Raw genomic sequence first — 19,404 nt, forward strand, 5'->3', positions numbered from 1 at the left:
CAATGCTTTTGGTATTCATTATGAACATCTTGAATTTAACTTTATTTCAAAATGAAAATCAGGACTTTATAACGTAGGCTAGATAAAACAAAGATAGTAATAATACATTTGCCAAAATTAAAGGCTACTGTATGTGAAGAATCTTTGACACCGCATGAATGCAACTACAATTCAATCATAGAAAAAAAATCAATTATAGCGAAGATTTTTTTAAAATGATACTGTTTAAAGATATTGCAATAATGCGATTCATGTAATTCATAAAGCTCTCTCTGTTTTCAATAATCACCTGCAGTGACCTCTTATATCCACTCTTCAAGGCTCCTCGGCAGAACATCACGCCCACTCTATGATGCCTTCATGGAAGTCTAAGGGGAAAATAGTACTAACAGGTGCTGCGCCAGTCTAAAAGTGTTGTTAATAGATTTGTTTGAGCATTTGGTCTTTAATCCTTTTTATTATCAATATGAAGGGTCACACATCAACCTTGGTGACCCATGGTGGCGATTCACGTTTGGCCGGCAAGAAATTGTAGTGAGACGGAAGGTGTGTTAGCGAAGTTTCCTTACACAAGAGAGACGTTTATGAAGGTACACAGTAGGAGAAAAAAACAGCGCAGACACACGGAAAAAAGTATTTTCTGCTTGTAGAGTACAGCTCTGTCATATAGTTATTTACGGTCGTCTCATTAAGTGTTTATTTGCTGGATACTAAACATTGAAAAGCAGCAATTCCGATTGTCATTTAATGCATCACATTTCCTGTCTGCGGTCAGGCGGCAGAATACGGAACAGCAGCACGCAGACCACTGGACCGACGGCTTGCACGTCCGCTCAAGTTGTTAGCCGTTACTTAGTTTAACCCACTAGTTTATTAAGCTCCGGGCCGTTGAAGATGAATGCTGCTCCGTCTTCTCAGAACTGCGCCATTGACTGCGACTGTTTTGCTTTGAAGTAAACTCTAGAAACCTACCGCACTTCCCCTCCCTCCTTTCCTCTCCTCCGACCGCTTTCAGTCTCCGCCGGTGTCGGGTGTCTCAATGGCGGACCCGACGGAAGCAGCACCGGGGAGCGTGGAGGAGGAGAAGACGGACCGTATCAACGACGCAGAGCTGGCACTGAAAGGGATCAATATGCTCCTCAACAACGGATTCAAGGAGAGTGATGAGCTCTTCAGGGCATACAGGTCTGTGAGTGTGTCTGTCAGAGACGATGAGCCGTCTTTCTCTGTCCTTTCCGTTAACATGGCAGTGATCAGTGGGGAGCGTTAAATGTTAAGGCAGGTGTACCTATAATTACCACCGTTAACCTGCACGAGCCAGGTAGAAACATGCCACTGTCTATGATTCATTAGGAAAACAAAACTCCCAACATCCTCCTATCACGCTCCAGTGTAGCAGCATATGATCCGGTCACAAGCAAGAGGGATTTTTTTTTTATTACAACGTGCCAATAACCACAACTACAGTGGACTTGTGATGCTATAAAACAACAAGGACTTTGTTAACATTACAAAGAACTTCAATGTGTGGTTACAGGATGATCCAAGTGTTGGGACCATGGCAGGGATGCGGTTATATCATAAGTGATACATTTGTCATTTATGGCAGGATTAATCGATTAACTAATTGTTTTGGGGGGTTTATGAACAGTAAAAATCCAAGTAAAAATTTCTTTCTGATTCACTAGTTACGTTTACTAGATAACATCATTACATTGATTAGATACAACAGATATGTTGTATCTAATCAGATATGTCTGCCAATGTTTTTTTTTTTTTTTTTTTTAAACATGGTATTGTTTGATGCCAGTGTTAAATTGATGTTATTAGGGATGTTCCCAGTTAAATAATTCAACATCTAATTCTACAAATAACAATTAGCCTACGTTAAGCTAACTAGTCTAAAGTAGAGAAAGCCCATTCTGTACACATAATTACCCTGTATAGGGTATATGTGGAGTCTAAAAAAAGTATTAAAAGTTGATAAATAAATTTAGCAAAAAAATGAAGGCTTTGAAAACGTATCAATAAGTCTTTGATGCAAGGCCATTGGGTCTTTAATTTTGTAGCTGTTTTAATTTTTTTTTATTTTTTGCCAAAATAGTTTGTGGGTTTTTGTTTTTACATTTACTTTTAATCACAAGTGAGACTCTGATGGATCTCCACCAGATCTGACATCAGACTGCAGGCTAAAGCTAATTTTACAAGATTTTGCACATAACAAGCAGCTTTGCAATGAAGCTTTTGCTTAGTGCAATACTAGCATGGATATTCATGCCAGCCCTTCTGGCTCCACAATAGCAAAAACTATCTGCATTGTTTTTTCTATGTTGTCACATTTTTATTTACTGGCTAACCAATGAAACTTGGTCTTAAAATATATCAAGATGGTCTTGAATAAGGTCTTAAAAAGTATTCAATTTAATGTCATATTTTTTTGTATATACCCTGCTGTAACAATAAACTTAACATAATGGTGAGAAGTTTGTTTACAGAATGTGGCTAATGTTAGCAGAGCTAGCACTGACTGCCTTCAATCCTCTGAGCAGGTAAATGTTCCCATTCCTGTGCTGAATATTGTCACACAGTGCATCGGTTATATGTAGGGATAAGTATCGAAATCCTGTATCGACATCAGTCTTGTAGGTACCGATACCAAAACATCTGATACCTACCCCACTGTATTACTACACAGATATTAATTCTTTATTTTGACAAATTAAAGGCCAGAAAATAGGTGGAATTTGTGTGATCTATGTGTTAAGTTACACTGATTTCATTTTCTTATCTCCTATTTGACTGGCATCTTATAAAGATATTTCTGTGAATTATTTACAGTACCCTGCATACTCCCACTGACTTTTAACGCCAAATTTTCCTCCCAAAAGGGTCAATTCATGCACCATCCAAGCACCAGCACTGTATAAAGAGTACTGTATTGATTAAGCACCAGTAGCAGAAATAACCCAGACAATACCCATCCCTAGTTATATGTGAGTATAACCTGACACAGCCTTGGATAACATTTTCTAGATCAAAATAGTGCACTGTTCCTATGGAATGCTTTCAATGTTTTCAGTTCACTCTTGTTTACTAGTATAGAGTATTATGGCAGCAAGGCAGTAGCCATTATGAACAGCTACAGTGGCTGCGGGTGGCTTTGTTACAGTTTAGATTAAGTCTTTTGCCAAGATTGTGGGCTTGAACTGATAAATTATGAAGAATTAGTATAACCATGCTGACTATCAAGAGATCTGAATTTAAGAGTTTAGCAGACTAATTGCATGTATCCCTAACTGGTGCATCCTTACACTCATTGGATAGATTAACCTTAAGTCTCTTTGTAAAACTGTGCCAAAAAAAAAGCTATGTTTCCTATCTCAAGATTATCAGGCTTCTTAGCCAACCATACTTGCTATTCAGCTTCGGATAAAATCAGTTACAATATGTATTTAAACAAAGTATAATTTATTTCTGTTTGGGTCACGGATTGAAACTACAGTCATGTGTGTGATGTGAATATGTTAATGTTCCTTTAAGGAGCTGCTAATCAGGTAAGCATTCCTGTCATGCCGGTGAATGTCAGAGACTAAATGTGTCATCTTTGCCAGCAGGTTTCTTCACAATCACAACCAGTTACGCATGTTAGACTGTTGTGCCTGCCTTGTTTCATCTCTCCAAAAAAGTCTGGATATGTTTTTCAATGTGATTTTAGAATTTAAATCTGCAAATTTTCCTTCATCTCCAACCTGATTGGATGTGGTACAAGTTAATTAATTTGATGTATTTTTTCAATATTCCCTTTCCTATTGTGTGTTCTTTTTGTTTAGTATAAAAATAACCAAAAAAAGTAACCTGTGATTGTTCATAAATAAATGTTTTTAACCTGAAACCACATGTAACTGACAGGATTTCTCTCTGCTAATAAGGCTGATTATCTTAGAGATGGTTTTACTTTCAACTCAAATGTAGCTACCACAGAAGGGCAAACCCCTATGTGTCCAGACACCCCAGTGTGGGTTTAAATGTCATCCTCTTTTACTAATTGCACTCAGCACTGGGTGTCATCCTGCTTTGATTGTATCAGCAATAAATATAATGGAGGGAAGTGAAAGACACATACACAGCAACTAACAAAGAGCTGGTGACTGCATTTGATTTCCAAGTGTCCTGCTAAGGTTCCTCTGACTTTATGTAGTTTGCATTTTAAGTTGTATGGGGCTTTAGACATTTATTCCAGTAACTTTATTGCTTGTGCATGACTGTCATCTTGTGCCCCATCTTGTCCTGACAGCCAATCAGTCCACTTTTATGGTATTAAACAGGTGGTGTTGATTCTATCAAGGAGCTCCTCGTATGTCTTGTAGATCACCTGTTTACAGAGCACGCCTCTAACTGCCACATAACCTGCTCTCTGTCTCCTGTTTCAGGAATCATAGTCCTTTGATGAGTTTCGGGGCCAGTTTTGTGAGTTTTCTGGTGAGTCAAAAGGCAATACTTGCCATCTAGGCTACTGTCTTTTTTAGTTCTGTGGTTAAGTGCTCCACTTTTAAATATGCTTCAGTTCCTCATGAAGACTGAGGAACAAATGCCTGAACACATGCCTGGCAAAACTCCTCATGGAGGTGCCACTGGCTTTTTTATTTTCTGTGCTGAATGTTGTTGAATGTTTATATATATATATATATATATATATATATATATATATATATATATATATATATATATATATATACAGTTGAAACCAGAAGATTACATACACTGTATAAAAAGGCACATAACCATTTTTTCTCACTGACATTAAATCAGGCAAAACTTTTCCTGTTTCAGGTCAGTTAGGATTACCAAAATTATTTCTACTTGCTAAATACCAGAATAATGAGACAGGGAAATTTTTTTGAGAATTTTGTATTACGTTCTCCAAAGTCAGAAGAAAGTGTATGACGTTTTGTGTATCCTTTCACAAGCTTCTCAAAAGAGTTTTCTTGAATTTTGGCCCATTCCTCCTGACACAACTGGTGTAACTGTGTCAGGTGCTTGCCTCCTCCTCTTCAGCTCTGGCAACAAAATTGAGATCAGGGCTTTGTGATTGCCACTCCAAAACATTGACTTTGTTGTCCTTAAGCCACTTTGTAACTAATTTGACAGTATGCAGCAAAACACCCCCACAACATGATGCTTCCAGCTCTGTACTTCACAGTTGGGAAAGTGTTCTCAGGCTTGCAAGCTGTTACCCTTTTCCTCCAAATATAACGATGGCCATCATGGCCAAACAGTTCAATTTTAGTTTCATCAGACCACTGAACATGTCTCTAGAAATCAAGGCAGTTGTCCTTGTGTGCCACTGCAAACCGTTATCTGTCTTTCCCATGTATTTGGCGTAAAGGCTTCTTCCTCACAGAGTTGCCTTTCAGCCCATGTTGGTACAGGACTTGTTTCACTGTGGATAATGACACTCTCTTACCAGCTTCAGCCAGCATCTTCACAAGGTCTTTTGCTTTTGTTCAAGGTTTGGTACTCATATTTTGCACCAAAGCAAGTTGACCTGAGGTACACAGAACCCGTCTCCTTCCTGAGCGGTGTTTCTGAGCAGTGTTTATACCTGCATAGTTTGAACAGATAATCCTGGCACCTTGAGGCATCTGGAAATTGTGCCCATGAATGAGCAAGACTTGTGGAGGTCCACAATGCTCTTCCTGATATCTTGGCTTAGGACTGGGCAATATGGCCTAAAATTGATATCCTGATATATTTTTGCTATATCCTGATACACAATATTAATTGGAATATTTTGAAATGGTCTCTCAGCAGCTGTATAATGTTAAATTCAGCCCCAAATGACACTAGTTTTGTGATAAAAATACTGTTCTATTGGATTTTTAATAAAATTGTTCGCAGAAAGTAAAAATCAATATAAAGTCAAATTTAGCAGTTTTATTTTGAAAAGGACTTCATTCAATCTTTTACTAATAAATCAAAAATAGAGGGAGCGACACACATCAACTGCCTCACCTATTGTTGCGGAGAGAGTGAAACTAACATGTTCAGCCTAAGCAAAACTGCCAACAACCTACTTCCAACTGAAACTACACAAAGCAGATTCCTCTTACCAAGTAGCTTCTCCCTATCTCAAAGATCAGAGCTTGTTCTGCTTATGTTTACTGTTGCTGTTTATAAAATGATTATTTTCCTCATTAAGGGTGAAACAAACCTACACAAAACTCACCAATCCTGCATGCAGTAAATGGCCAAAATCCTGCAGTCTAGTCCACCGTTTGGGCTCTCAGTTGTGATTATATTAGTCCATTATCTGTGCTGATGAACACTGGACCAGTTTCTGACAAGTTCATAACATCAGAGCGTCTTTAGACCTTATTAAAGAAGCTCTCCTGTGTGATCATTGGGGAAAAAACTTGTCTGGAGGCAGGAACATTTTAACTCCTCGTTGTCGGTGTTTTGAACTGTAAGGTTGAGATAAGGCTCCGTTGTTGTGGAGAAGTGGATCATGTTTGTCCGTTGCTGGGCCGTCTCCTCTCTGACATGTACGACTCTGGCAGGGTGTTTGCGGCAAAATGCTCGTGCCCAGGCAAATCTCCTATTGTGGGTTAAGTGTCTTCTCAACAACACTGGACTTATGTCTTTAGCAACGTGTTGTGTTACTGCCGCCGCTATCTCAGAGTCATCTTGTGGCGTATTTTAATGAACGACTGCTCAACGCTGCAGATCTAGTGCTGTTTCTGTCTCTAAAGTCAGCTAACTACCTGCTAACTAGCGACGCTGCTCTGTTTACCTTCCTCTCCCTTGCGTCTTGCTGCTGATGCACATGTGCAGAGGAGTTCCCTGGATGGGCGGATGAAAGAGTGAGAGCTCTCTGCTGTGAGAGATGCGTTCAGGGACAATGGGAGAAGCTAAACTCCAGCGAGAAATGCACGCTGACGGCTCAAAACTGCCATTTAATTTATACTTGGATATTCGCGATATAGTCATTTTGTACATCGCGGGTGGCAAAATTTGGGATACATTGAGTATACTCGATATATCGCCCAGCCCTATCTTGGCTGATTTGTCTGAATTTTCCCATGATGTCACACAAGGAAGCAGTGTGTTTGAGGTGTGCCTTAAAATACATGCACAGCTGTGTCTCCAATAAACTCAGATGCTGTCAGTTAACCTATCAGAAGCTTCCAAAGCCATGACGTCATCTTCTGGGCTCTCCCAAATTGTTTAAAAGCGTAGTAATAATAATAAATGTAAACTTCTGACTTTGAAGAAAATAATAAAAAATTCTGTCTCATTATTCTGGCATTTAACAAATAGAACATAATTTTGGTAACCCAAAATGACCTAAAACAGGAAAAGTTTAGTCTGATTCAGTATCAGACATTAATAATTTTGTTTATTAGAAATGTTTTGTGCTGTAACGTTATATTGATAAAGACCCAAGATGAAGCCGTGCCTTTACAATAGCCACTATACAGTATCCACATAGAGCCAACAAGCCCCCAGTTAGTGATGAATGTAATCTGAACCTCACTCCATTCTCCCCTCTGTTCTTTTACCTTGAAGGAAAATTATGATCATTAATTAGACATGGTCCATTGTGTCTTTAGCACACAGTATGGATCTCTGTCAAGTCCAAGTTTAATTTAAGCACTTAGTCTGTTTTCCTCTGTTTTCATTCATTCCCCATTGAGCTAACAGTCATGTTTCAGAATGTTTTGCCACTCAGCCTGACTGATCAGGGATGTTGCATGTTGAAAGTGTCGTTAGTGCATACCCTCTGTATGGATGCAACAATAACTCAGAAAAAAAAATCAAAGGCATCACTCGTAAATCTTTTTGTGGAAAGTAAACAAGAAATGTTTTGGCAGTATGCTGTAGCTCACTTCTTCTAACACCTAACTGGCAGCAGTTTGTTTTACAGCAAGCTAAAAACTCCTCATAAGGGCTCTGAGGTAAATTTATGCATCATCCTGATGTTTTTTTTTAACATTATCACGCTGTTTCCTTGTTGTTTTATATATACGAAATCTCAGCTGAGATCATGAGATCGACCTAAAGGGAAAAACAAAGCTAAAGAAGTCTCAAATGAATAAAGGAGCAGAGCTTGCACCCAATTGTTTACTCTTTCAATTCTTTACCAAAGTTGAGAGGTACTTCTTTGAAGATTTAAAAAAATAAATATATAAAAATAAAAGTTAAAGAAAAAAAGAAAACACATCTACATCACATTCATAGGCCTCTGCAAGGTCTACAATCGCAACACAGTGAAAGTACAGTGCTGGATCAAAAACCATACTTCATGCTGTAACAGGTTTGAATAAGCCAAGATGACCAGACACTTAAGAAGTGAAAACACAGAGAAACTCTGAAAGACTCTACAAATATGTTATTGCTGGTGAGATAACAGGGAGATCCTTCACCTTGGGGAATAATTCATTTTATCAGGACTTATTATGAAAGGATTAATCATCCAGTTCTCCCCCCTCTTTTTCCAGAATGCCATGATGACGTTTGAAGAGGAGAAAATGCAGATGGCCTTTGAGGATCTCAAAGCTACAGAGAGACTGTGTGAGAGTGAAAACACTGGTGTCATTGAAACCATTAAAAACAAGATCAAGAGGAGTGTGAGTAACTTTTTCAACATTTAGATCACCAACATTTGGGTTTGTGACATGTGTTATAAAGAGTGAGGTGTTTCGTTGGGCAGGTGGACTCTCAGAGGTCGGGGATGGCAGCAGTGGACCGACTCCAGAGGCAGATCATCATTGCAGACTGCCAGGTTTACTTGGCAGTGCTGTCCTTCATCAAACAAGAGCTGTCATGTAAGAGAATCTGTAGTACTTGTTGCTTACTGAGGCACACTGCACATTTATTAGTGTGAAACAAAAATAGAGAGCTTTAATGATGCAGGAGGCCTTTTTATGTGGTTTTTGAATCCCTGTAACAGCATGACTAACATCTGCCTTTTACAGCTTACATCAAAGGAGGCTGGATCCTTCGTAAAGCCTGGAAGATGTACAATAAATGTTACAGCGACATCACACAGCTGCAGGAGGGCAGCAGAAGAAGAGCTTCTGAACAGCCAGCAGCACCTCCTATGTCTCTCTCCGTCTCTGATCAGTCCTCTCACAGCCGCTCCTCCTCACCCGGGCCAAGCCCTGCCCACAGGCTAGACGGCATCAGCCTCGAGGCTCTGGACCGCCTCAAAGGTTCTGTCAGCTTTGGTTATGGCCTCTTCCACCTCTGCATCTCGATGGTACCACCTCATCTGCTGAAGATCGTCAATCTGCTGGGCTTCCCTGGCGACCGACTCCAAGGTCTCTCAGCACTCATGTACGCCAGTGAAAGTAAGGACATGAAGGCCCCCTTAGCTACGTGAGTATGTGAGTGAGTGCGATTGGGTATCTGTGTTCAGGATTTACCTCAGGCATGATCATCAATTAGGATGATGAAGTAAGAAAGCATAGATAAAGAAAGTCTTTTACTTTCTGGTGTCAGTTGCATCAGTGAATCTAAGATGTTCAGGTACCATCATCAAATCCCCTGATACCAAGTACCCCTCTGTGATTAGAGGGATCAAAGAGATACATATATTTATTCATAGCATCAAACATTTATCCTGTGTGGAAGAAAAATTTTTGCTATTTTTGTTGTTTGTTAAATGTACTGGAGGAATTCAGCAAATAAAGTCTAAAAAAAAGTGTTATTATGCCTTGGCTGGTTTGAATTTTCTCATCTTTGAATGTTAAATACAGCCTTGTTTGATAGGAAAACCCACATTTTTTTAGATTACCTAGCATAGGAAAAACAAAGGAAAGATTTGTAAAGTGACAGGTTTGATTGTTAGAGAGCAGGGTGATGGGGGATGTGCAGATGGCCTAGCGATTCGGTCGTGCCCCATGTATGCTGGCACCCCAGATTCAAGTCTAGCCTGCAGCTCCTTTCCAGCATGTCTCTCCCCCAGTCTTTCATCCCTGTTTCTGACTGTCCACCACTCTCCTCTCGAAATAAAGGATTTAAGGACCCAAAAGGTGTCAGCCAAGACAATAAACAAAACAGCAGTTATTATCATTTCCCAAGGCTTTGAACATGTTTACAGGGAACCATCCATTGAAAATGTTCTTTTTTGCTTTCAGATTCAAAAAAGTTCTGTGTGGATGGCAAGGGCTGATGATGGCCACAATGCCTACAGATCCTCTTAAACTTGTTATCCAACAAGGAAAAAGCTGGCCCCTTCACAAATGTAGTCGGTATCCCCTGATCTATGCAGTAGTAAGGTTTTAACCTACAAAAATGACTAATAGATGAACATTCGTGTCAATGAGGTGGGTTTGCTACTTCAAGTCACCCTAAACCAGTGGTTCCCACACTTTTCCTGTTGGGCCCTCCTTAGGCAGGTGAAAATATTTTCAGCACCCCTCCTACCCCTCACCTTACATATCAACATGTAAAACATGTAAAAGATGACTAACGCACAGACATTCACAATTTTTGCAAACAAATTCCTTTTTTTTTCAAGAATTGACCACAACATTGAACCTACGATTCTGAACCAATTTTTTTCTCAGTTTGAATGTGCAAAATTAGGCTCAGGAACCAGAACCGGCACGGAACCTTGTCAGTCTGAAAGGCCTATGAGAGACTACTGCTCTCTGTTCATTTTCAGTGTCCAGCTTTGATTTTTTTTTTTTTTTTTTTGTAACTGAGGCAACAGCAGAAAAACCTTTCTCACATTGTTATGATAAAAAGAGTGTGGCCAAGGCCCTCGAGCCTAGCAGAGGATACTGTACTACTTATCTACTCCCATCTTCACTAACCCCAGCTACATGCAAGAGGTGGTGGGGTTGGTGTAATTCATAATAATACTTTCAAATGTACCAGTTTTTCTCTTGGCCCATTTTCCTCTTTTGAATCATTGTCTTTTAATAATTTCTTCCCCTCCAGTCCTTTGCATTCTCATATACAGACACCCAAAACCTAATAATGAATTTATCACAGAATTCTCTGAATTACTTTCCCAAAGTACCACCAAATTTGACAACCTCCTTATCCCCGGAGACTTCAACATCCATATATGCTGTCCACCTGAAGCCATGACACGGTATTTCACCAATTAACTGGAATCCTTTGGTCTCCAACAGTATGTAAAAGGCCCAACCCATGTAAAAGGCCATACCTTAGATTTAGTCCTCTCACAAGGTGTTTCTATCATCTACCCTGTGATTTAAGATTTTCTCCTTTCTGATCACAAGGCAATCATATTTGACCTAGACCTACCATATTTTCCTCCTGTCTGCCCTGCTCCTCCCTGCTCCAGAATGTTAAATTCCAGTCCAGTTTCAAAGCCCTCTATAGTACTGAAACTGCGTTGAAAATAACAAATGACCTTATTCTAGCTGCAGACTCAGGAGACTCTGGTCCTTCTGCTCCTTGATCTAACTTCAGCTTCGCCACAGTTGATCATTCCACTCTCTTAAACAGGTTACACCAATGGAAAGGGGTCTCATGGTCTGCTATAAACTGGTTTTCATTTTATCTATTCAACAGATCCTTTAGCGACTCAATTAATAACTCCTCCTCCTCTGTCCCCTTATCCTGTGGTGTCCCCCAAGGTTCCATACTTGGCCCAATTCTCTTCTCCATCTACTTGCTCCCGCTAGGTCAGATTATTCAAAAACATAATATCTCTTTTCACCTCTACACAGGTGATACCCAGATCTACCTTCCACTTGAACCCAATGACCACAACAAATTAAAAGACCTCAGTAACTGTCTCCATGATATAAAAACCTGGATGGCAACTAACTTCCTGCAACTAAACAAGAAAAAAACAACAGAGATAATCATATTTGGTCTACAGCATCTCACTGACAGTATCTAATCTCATCTTGGTCCACATCCCTCTCTGTAAAACCACATGCAAAAAATCTTGGTGCCATATGCAATTCAGGTTTAAAATTTGACAAACAAATCAATCATGTAGTCAAAGTTAGTTTCATGCAGCTCCATATTATCTCCAAACTCAGACCAGTTCTCCTCACCTCGGACTTAGAAAAACTAATCCATGCATTCATTTCATCCCGTCTCCATTACTGTAATTCACTATGTTTTGGTATCATGCACTCCTGTCTTTCCCGGCTTCAGCTTGTCCAAAACACAACAGTAAGAATCCTTACAAGGTCAAAAAAGACAAACCACATAACACTCATTCTTTCTTCCCTGCACTGGCTACGTGTCACCTACACAATCAATTCAAAATTCTTCTGTTTGTCTATAAAGCACTAAATGGTGCTGGTGATGATGGAACTGAGGTCATCCAACAAACAACTACCACCTGTCCAGAGGACCAGGACAAAAAGTTATGGAGGCAGGGCTTTTTCTATCTGTGCCCCAAAACTTTGGAACCCCCCCATCCACCTTACATCCAATTCTCTGCAAATACGGAGATTTTCAAAGCAATCTGAAAACTAAGTTTTACTCACTGGCATTTAACTGTCCCTAACTGAACACTGGCTTTTCTCTTTAAATTGTGATTATTATTGTTGTTGTCATAATAATTACTATTATGAACAGTTGTTATTTTTATCGCTTTTGAATTTGACTAATCTTCTTCTGTTTCTTTTCATTATTTTAATGCTGTCCTCTCTAAAGCACTTTGGATCAACTGTGTTGTGTGTGAAGTGCTATATAAATAAAGATGATTTGATTTGATTCTTATCCACCCGAATCACAAATGCAGAAAATGTCTTGGACTTGAACTGCAGTAACATGGTTGAATCTGAGGTGACATCAGTGAACTGCTCCTCTTCTGCAGTGCTGAAGTCATCAGCTGGTGCTGCTTAGCCTTGACTTGCCCCCGTCATGTGTGGGGGCCCACAGCCTACTTTTGGAGCCACTGCCCTAAACTAACCTGACTTGCCAAATTGTCTGTTTCATGTGTCATGGCTTATATTTCACATCTATCTGGGCAACACCCCATAGACGTTCTTTGGGAAGAGCTGAACCTTTCAAAAAAGGCCCAGAGAGGAGGAAACTACACACTGCAGGTTTATCATTGTTCACTATCAGTGGAGTCAGTTGGTAAATTAAACTCTTGCCAAAGCCGGTCAGGAGATGAGCAGACACATCTATACCACCAAAGAAAGCTTTCAGTGCTGTTCTTTGCTCTTTTAATAATACAATGTTGTTCAGTTCTGAAAAACTACAACTACTCCCATGCTAATGTCTTCATTGGTCGACGTTGTTTACTGGCTTGTAGTACAACTAAACTATGCCTGTTGCAAATGCCCCTGTCTCCTCAAATGACACTGAATGGTCTGGCCATTTTCTGACAGGGAACAAGAGCCGAGTGCAACTGTTGTTATAGTTCACCCACCCATTCCCACTTGACTGTAACCACAATGTGCATGTGTGAAAAGTCTCTGTTTTCATGGGGAACTCAGTATGACTGGTTTACATAGCAATGACTGCTGTGTCGTCCTTTCTCTGGAACCCGTTTAGGAAACTTTTGGACACCCAAAATGCAACAAAATGTTACAGCATTTGTATAAAAAAGCTGTAAATCTGAGGGCTTAAATTGGCAATGAGTGAGCAGACTAATGAAACATGATGTCAGATTGCTGCATTAAGCCATGTTCTAGCAGAAACTTTAGACATCAGGGCTTTTCTGTATGTTGAAAAATCAAGTAGTGAGCCACATGAAAATTACTACATATAAAACAAATTTAAAGTCAGCAAAACACAATTGGGGGTTAGACAATAATATTTCAAGTTTTTCTTTTCAAATTGTTCAGTCTCTTGCCTGGCTGACTTTTTTTTGCTGCAGACTACATAGAACCTTTACTCATTCCAGTCCTTGTGCCTCCATTATAGCTTGGCCCTCCTGTGGTACCACACAGTAGTGCAGCCCTTCTTTGCTCTGGACGGCACAGACACACAGACAGGCCTGGTAGAAGCCAAATCTATTCTCCAGAGGAGGGAGGCTATCTATCCAAACTCTTCTCTCTTCATGTTTTTCAAAGGCAGAGTACAACGCCTCGAGGTAAATCCATTTAAAGATAGACCTTATTACTGCTTGATCGCTTGACTTGGTAAAAAAAAAACAAAAAACAGTAACTAACACCACAATGTTCCCCTTTTTTACAGTGCCAGATCAGCAGTGCCTTGACATCCTTCCGTGATGCCTTAGACCTGGCCTCTGACCAAAGAGAGATACAGCACGTGTGTCTTTATGAAATAGGTACTTTTCCCTCTTTCAGATCACAAAACGTCTTACCCAGCACAAGTCTGAATCTTAATATTTGACTGTTGAACATTTCAGGCTGGTGCAGCATGATTGAACTTAACTACAGAGAAGCCTACATGGCGTTTGAACGCCTAAAGACAGAGTCTCGCTGGTCTCAGTGCTACTATGCCTACTTAACAGGAGGTGGGAACAGTACAAATGAGCAAGGCTTTAAATGCATTTCTTTTTACTTTCTTTTTACTCTTAATCATTTTTTGTTTTTTTCAAGTGTGCCAAGGAGCCACAGGTGACCTTGAAGGAGCTGCTTTAGTGTTTAAAGATGTTCAAAGACTCTTTAAGCGCAAGAACAATCAGATAGAGATGTTCTCCTTGAAAAGGGTGAGTGTGGGTCCAGCTGAATTTTGTTGTGCAAATTTCTGATGCAAAATAACATTCAAGTTTGTGTCCAAACTTTTAATTCTATCAGGCTGAGAAGCTTCGCTGCCCCAGTCTGTCCAAAGAGCTCTGCATCCTGTCTGTGATTGAGATTCTTTATCTGTGGAAAGCTCTGCCCAACTGCTCCCCTGCCAAGCTGGAGACAATGGCACAAGGTATTGGATTTTAATTAAATCAATGTTTTTGTGTAAACTTCTTAGTTGAGTCATTGGGGGATGTCATGAATGTACTTTTTTTCTCTTGTTTTAGTCCTGCAGGGGATTGACGATGCTTCATGTGCAGGCCTGAAAAACCTGCTTCTTGGTGCTGTTCACAAATGTCTCAATAAAACCAAAGATGCCATTCAGGTATTTAAATCATCTTATTAACACCCCCTTGTGCTTAAAAGTGTAACAGAGCTGATGAGATAATACTGATTTATTAATAGCTACAACAGACACTTTCTATGCTGTTTTACTGCAGTATTTCCATCTTGCGGCAAGGGACGAGGTGGGTCGTCTGAGCAACTCTTATGTGCAGCCTTACTCCTGCTATGAACTGGGCTGTGTGCTGCTCAACACCCCAGAGGCAAGTGTTTTACTTCAAGTGTACAGGTGGTGGAAAGAGAGACTCCCTTATCTGAGATGAAGAAGAAGTCATGCCATCTTATTATTTTATTCTCTTTTCTAGTCTGCAGGGAAGGGCAGGATGCTAATGCTCCAGGCCAAGGTACAGTAGCTTTCCTAAGTGCTTTTTACTTGAAGATTTATATTTCATGCTGCTTTCATTTGCTTTGTTCCTGGTAGCAAGTTCAGCAACCACAATGGATGTCATTATTACCTCTGCCAAGGAGGTTATGTGAATGGCAGGGTTTGTTAGTTAGTTTGTTTGTTAGCAACATAACTGAAATAGTTACGGACAGATTTTGATGAAATTTTCAGGAAATGTCAGAAATGGGATAAGGAAGAACTGATTAGATTTTGGGAGTGATCCGGATCCCCGTCTGGATCCAGAACGTTTTTAAAGGATTCTTTACTATTGGGAGATAGGGCTAAAGGCAGAGGTCTGCGCTCTCCGAGTGCTTTTCTAGTTTGTTTACTGTGAAAAATTTTTGGTAAGACAAATGCTTAGCCATTTTAAAAGATGGCATTGCTACTAGGGCTGAAACAATTCCTTGAATTATGATTTGATTTGATTAAAAAAAATTCCTCGAGGCAAATTATCTGCTTCGCTTAAATCAGTAATGTAGCTATATATGCCCATACTGTAAGCTTGGACATCACGCCGTACAACACAGTGCTCAGTTTGTGTCTGCAGACTTCAGGGAATTTCATAAACTTCTGTGATTGACCTGACGGTTTCGCAGAAGACAGTCAGGCTTCACGATTCAAGCGCTCTCTCTCTCTTCCGTGTGCATACGTTATACATTTAATTATAAATTATTCAAAATTCAACGGACTGACGTCTTGATTGCAGCATATTTTTCAGAAAGTTTCAGCATCCCAAATAATTTGATAAGACTTATATTGATAATAAATTGACACCAATAAAATAGAAACAAGCTATTGACACATTGAGTGACTGAGACTAAATAGGTTAAAGTAGGACTCAACAGGTCATAGAAACATCATTACCCTTAAAATGTGTTCTCCATGTCAGTGGATGGTCTTAAAAGGTCACATTTTTATGGTGGATGAACTCACAAACAAAAAGTAGGCCATTTTCCTGTACTCTAAAGGTTCAGCTTTCAGATATTATCAGACAACTGTGTGAATGATGGAACTTTATTTGTTGCTATAATGTGAAATATTACATCCATGCATAAAGTAGAGGATGTTAAAATGATGAAGTGTCCCTTTACTTTAGTAACAAATTGGAAAATAAAAATAAACTATTATAGAAGAAATAAAGTATTAGCACCCAAAATTTCCAGGGAGAGTATCCCTTAAACCCCAAATATGTAATTATTTAACTTCCTTTCCTTGTAACTTTAAGAAATGTAAACTGTCATCAGAACTTAATTGTACTTTGTAAAATGTATTTTCTTTGGAGAATCTGTTAATAACAATTTTTAATAAAGAAGTAGTACATTTAAGGGACCCAGCTTCTTTTCTCATTTGTCTAGTACTACTTCTCTTGAAAAAGCAAAAGTGACTGATTTAAAAAATTGCAATATTTCTTATTAGAGTACTTGATTAATTGCCAGAAGAATCAATAGAGTACTTGATTACAAAAAGAATCTTTTACTGCAGCCCTAATTGCTACTAAAAAGCTACAGTATGATGTAAGGTCAGTGTGACTTCTGACCTCCAAAATGTAATCAGTTCACCTTCAATTCAACTGTATACTTGAGCCAAATTTTCAGACCATTAAGCACTATTTATTGTGTGAATAATCAATATAATAGGACATACCTGGGCAACAAAACACACCTGTCAGTTACATGTTCCAGTCCTTTTGCTCACATAAAAAATGGGTGTGTTTAAACAAAGAGTGCTATCTTAGTTGTGTATCAGATCCAGATGTAAATACCTGGAAATAAAAGCTGAAATGTTGATCTCTTGTCTCATATTCAGCCCACAGTTCCAATACTTTTGGAGCAGAGTGTATTTGAGTTTTGCTGTATCAGTGTCAAGAATGTTGCATTTAAGACCTTTAGAAAGGGGCAACAACAAAGTGACAACTGAGATCCATGTTCTTTCTAACAGTGAGGGATATTCTTTGGCTGTGTCCTAATTGCCTGCAAGCATCAGATATCACATGACATTGCCGTTTTTGTTTTGAATGTGGAAATGGAAGAGTTGTGGTTTGTGTTGACCAGCCTTCAACAGCAATGGGCTGCTTAGTTTTGCCTCTGTGATGACATGCTGACAATGAATAAAGAAAAAGACTTTAGCTGATGTAGGTCTGTTGGTCAGATGTAAATATCTGGAAAAAAGTAATATCTGCCAATACAATATTTCACTTTATAAGTTAATATCTGGCACCATCAATGTCATACCAATAATTTAATGCCCTCCTACTATTAACGCACAACTATCTCCACTTTGTAACAGTGTTGATTGAGGAAAGTGAAAGAAATGCTAGAAAATCTTTGTAAATTGACACTCCTGGTTCCTTGTCACCTCCCTCTTTTTCTTGTTCCTTGTCCATGTCAACATTGGAGGTACAGGAAATAGAGCAGGGCAATGAGAAAAAAAGAAAACACTGAGAAAAAGTCAAAATCAACAGTTTATTTTAAACTTTTCAGATGGTAAATAGTTCAATTTGGTTTGACTAATGTTACACATGCTAGCATCCTCAGCTTCCAGTCCTCGCATGTTGAAAGTCCACATTCCTGTTCTAAATGTGTCACATTGCTCCTATTTTATAAAACCCATTTGTGAACATGGCAGTTCTAAAAGCCTGCATCAGCTCATGTCCACGCATGTGCAATAAGCACATCTGCAGGGCTGTAATGCAGCCTGTCAGACTGAGCTGTGTTGGGGTTGCCTGGTGCAGCAGCATCGGCTTTGTTAGAGAATGATTGGCAGCCAACTTTGATGCAGCTTGGGTCTCCCTCTCTTTGTCTGTTGCTGTGAGAGCGAACCTAGTGTGTCTCAGCACATGAGCTCAGAGGCAAGAGATCTCTGCGCCTTTTATGTTTACTCTGTCTCATGTAAAGCAGCAAGTGCTTGTTAGAGGGCAGTGCACACACAAAATGAAATATTTTATTCCCTTCTATTTTGTCTCTGTTCATGGATTTTGCAGGAAGACTATGCCGGCTATGACTTTGAGAACAGGCTCCATGTCCGCATTCATTCAGCTCTCGCCTCAATGAGAGCTGCAGCACAGCCTTGACAGTAATCTTCACCACAAACAGAAATGGAAGAACATGTCGTTTAAAAAGCTACAATACCATTCTGGGCACTGAAAGAAATAACACTGTTTATTTGTTTTTATTTATTTAATTTTTTATATTCTGAGCCAATGCATCATGTGAACATGTGCGCAACACGTACTATAAGTGTTCTCTGGGAGATTATTTAAAAGAGATGTCTTACTCTCTTTTATTGTTCTGCACTGTAAATGAATGGTTTTATTGTTTACATGGTTCAGTTCAAAACTAGATGCCAGCTCACTCAGATGAAAATCTTTACATTTTATTTTAAAAACATAAATTCCACAGAGAGTTTTCTAAGTAGAATAATGGCACAAATCAAGTATTAACTCCTGAAGTAACAGTAAGGGAAAAACTCAGCCTGTGACTTCAAGAAACAGATGTTCCTACCATTTTAGTGTTTGCTTCTCAAAGGTTTTACTTGTCCAAACCATGATTTTTGTTTTTTTAGCACACACTCTTTTTAAGCAGATTTGTTTTTATCAGTGTAAATATCTCTTTTAATATCTGTGCCATTATGTTGTACCACTTTTAAGTGGCCTAGAAGAACAGCACTATAACTGTAAACTGGTTTTCCTTTATACTGTTTGTTTTACAATAAATAAATGGATATTGTCAAATGAAATGGTGTTATATTTTTCTGCAGTCATGTTAAGGTGGTTAAGGTTATCATGTTAAGGTGGGTCACCAGCCTGGTTAAAACAAACCCAATTATGCAAATCCACAGTAGCTCCTCACATGTGATAATAATAATCAGTGAGCAGTCACCCAGCCAAGCTGTAGCTGAAAGTCTATGTACAGAAGCCCTAAGCAGACATAAATCCGTTTTTATTTCAGGAAAAAGTTTTGCCTTTTGATGCAA

At 39.2% G+C, this 19,404-nt stretch overlaps 1 protein-coding gene across 1 annotated transcript; it reads left to right on the top strand.

Moving 5' to 3' along the window:
- Positions 1-778: 778 nt before the first annotated feature.
- LOC121520593 (tetratricopeptide repeat protein 39C-like) lies at positions 779-19,174 on the top strand. The gene is made up of 14 exons (XM_041804118.1): positions 779-1,185; positions 4,431-4,479; positions 8,499-8,627; positions 8,711-8,825; positions 8,976-9,378; positions 13,876-14,044; positions 14,149-14,242; positions 14,324-14,431; positions 14,517-14,626; positions 14,715-14,838; positions 14,933-15,030; positions 15,146-15,250; positions 15,353-15,391; positions 18,413-19,174. The coding sequence occupies exons 1-14, from the start codon at positions 1,040-1,042 to the stop codon at positions 18,500-18,502; spliced, it is 1,779 nt and encodes a 592-aa protein (XP_041660052.1). The 5' UTR covers positions 779-1,039; the 3' UTR covers positions 18,503-19,174.
- Positions 19,175-19,404: the final 230 nt, after the last annotated feature.

Source organism: Cheilinus undulatus, linkage group 13 (genome assembly GCF_018320785.1).
Source record: "Cheilinus undulatus linkage group 13, ASM1832078v1, whole genome shotgun sequence".
NCBI classification, from domain to species: domain Eukaryota; kingdom Metazoa; phylum Chordata; class Actinopteri; order Labriformes; family Labridae; genus Cheilinus; species Cheilinus undulatus.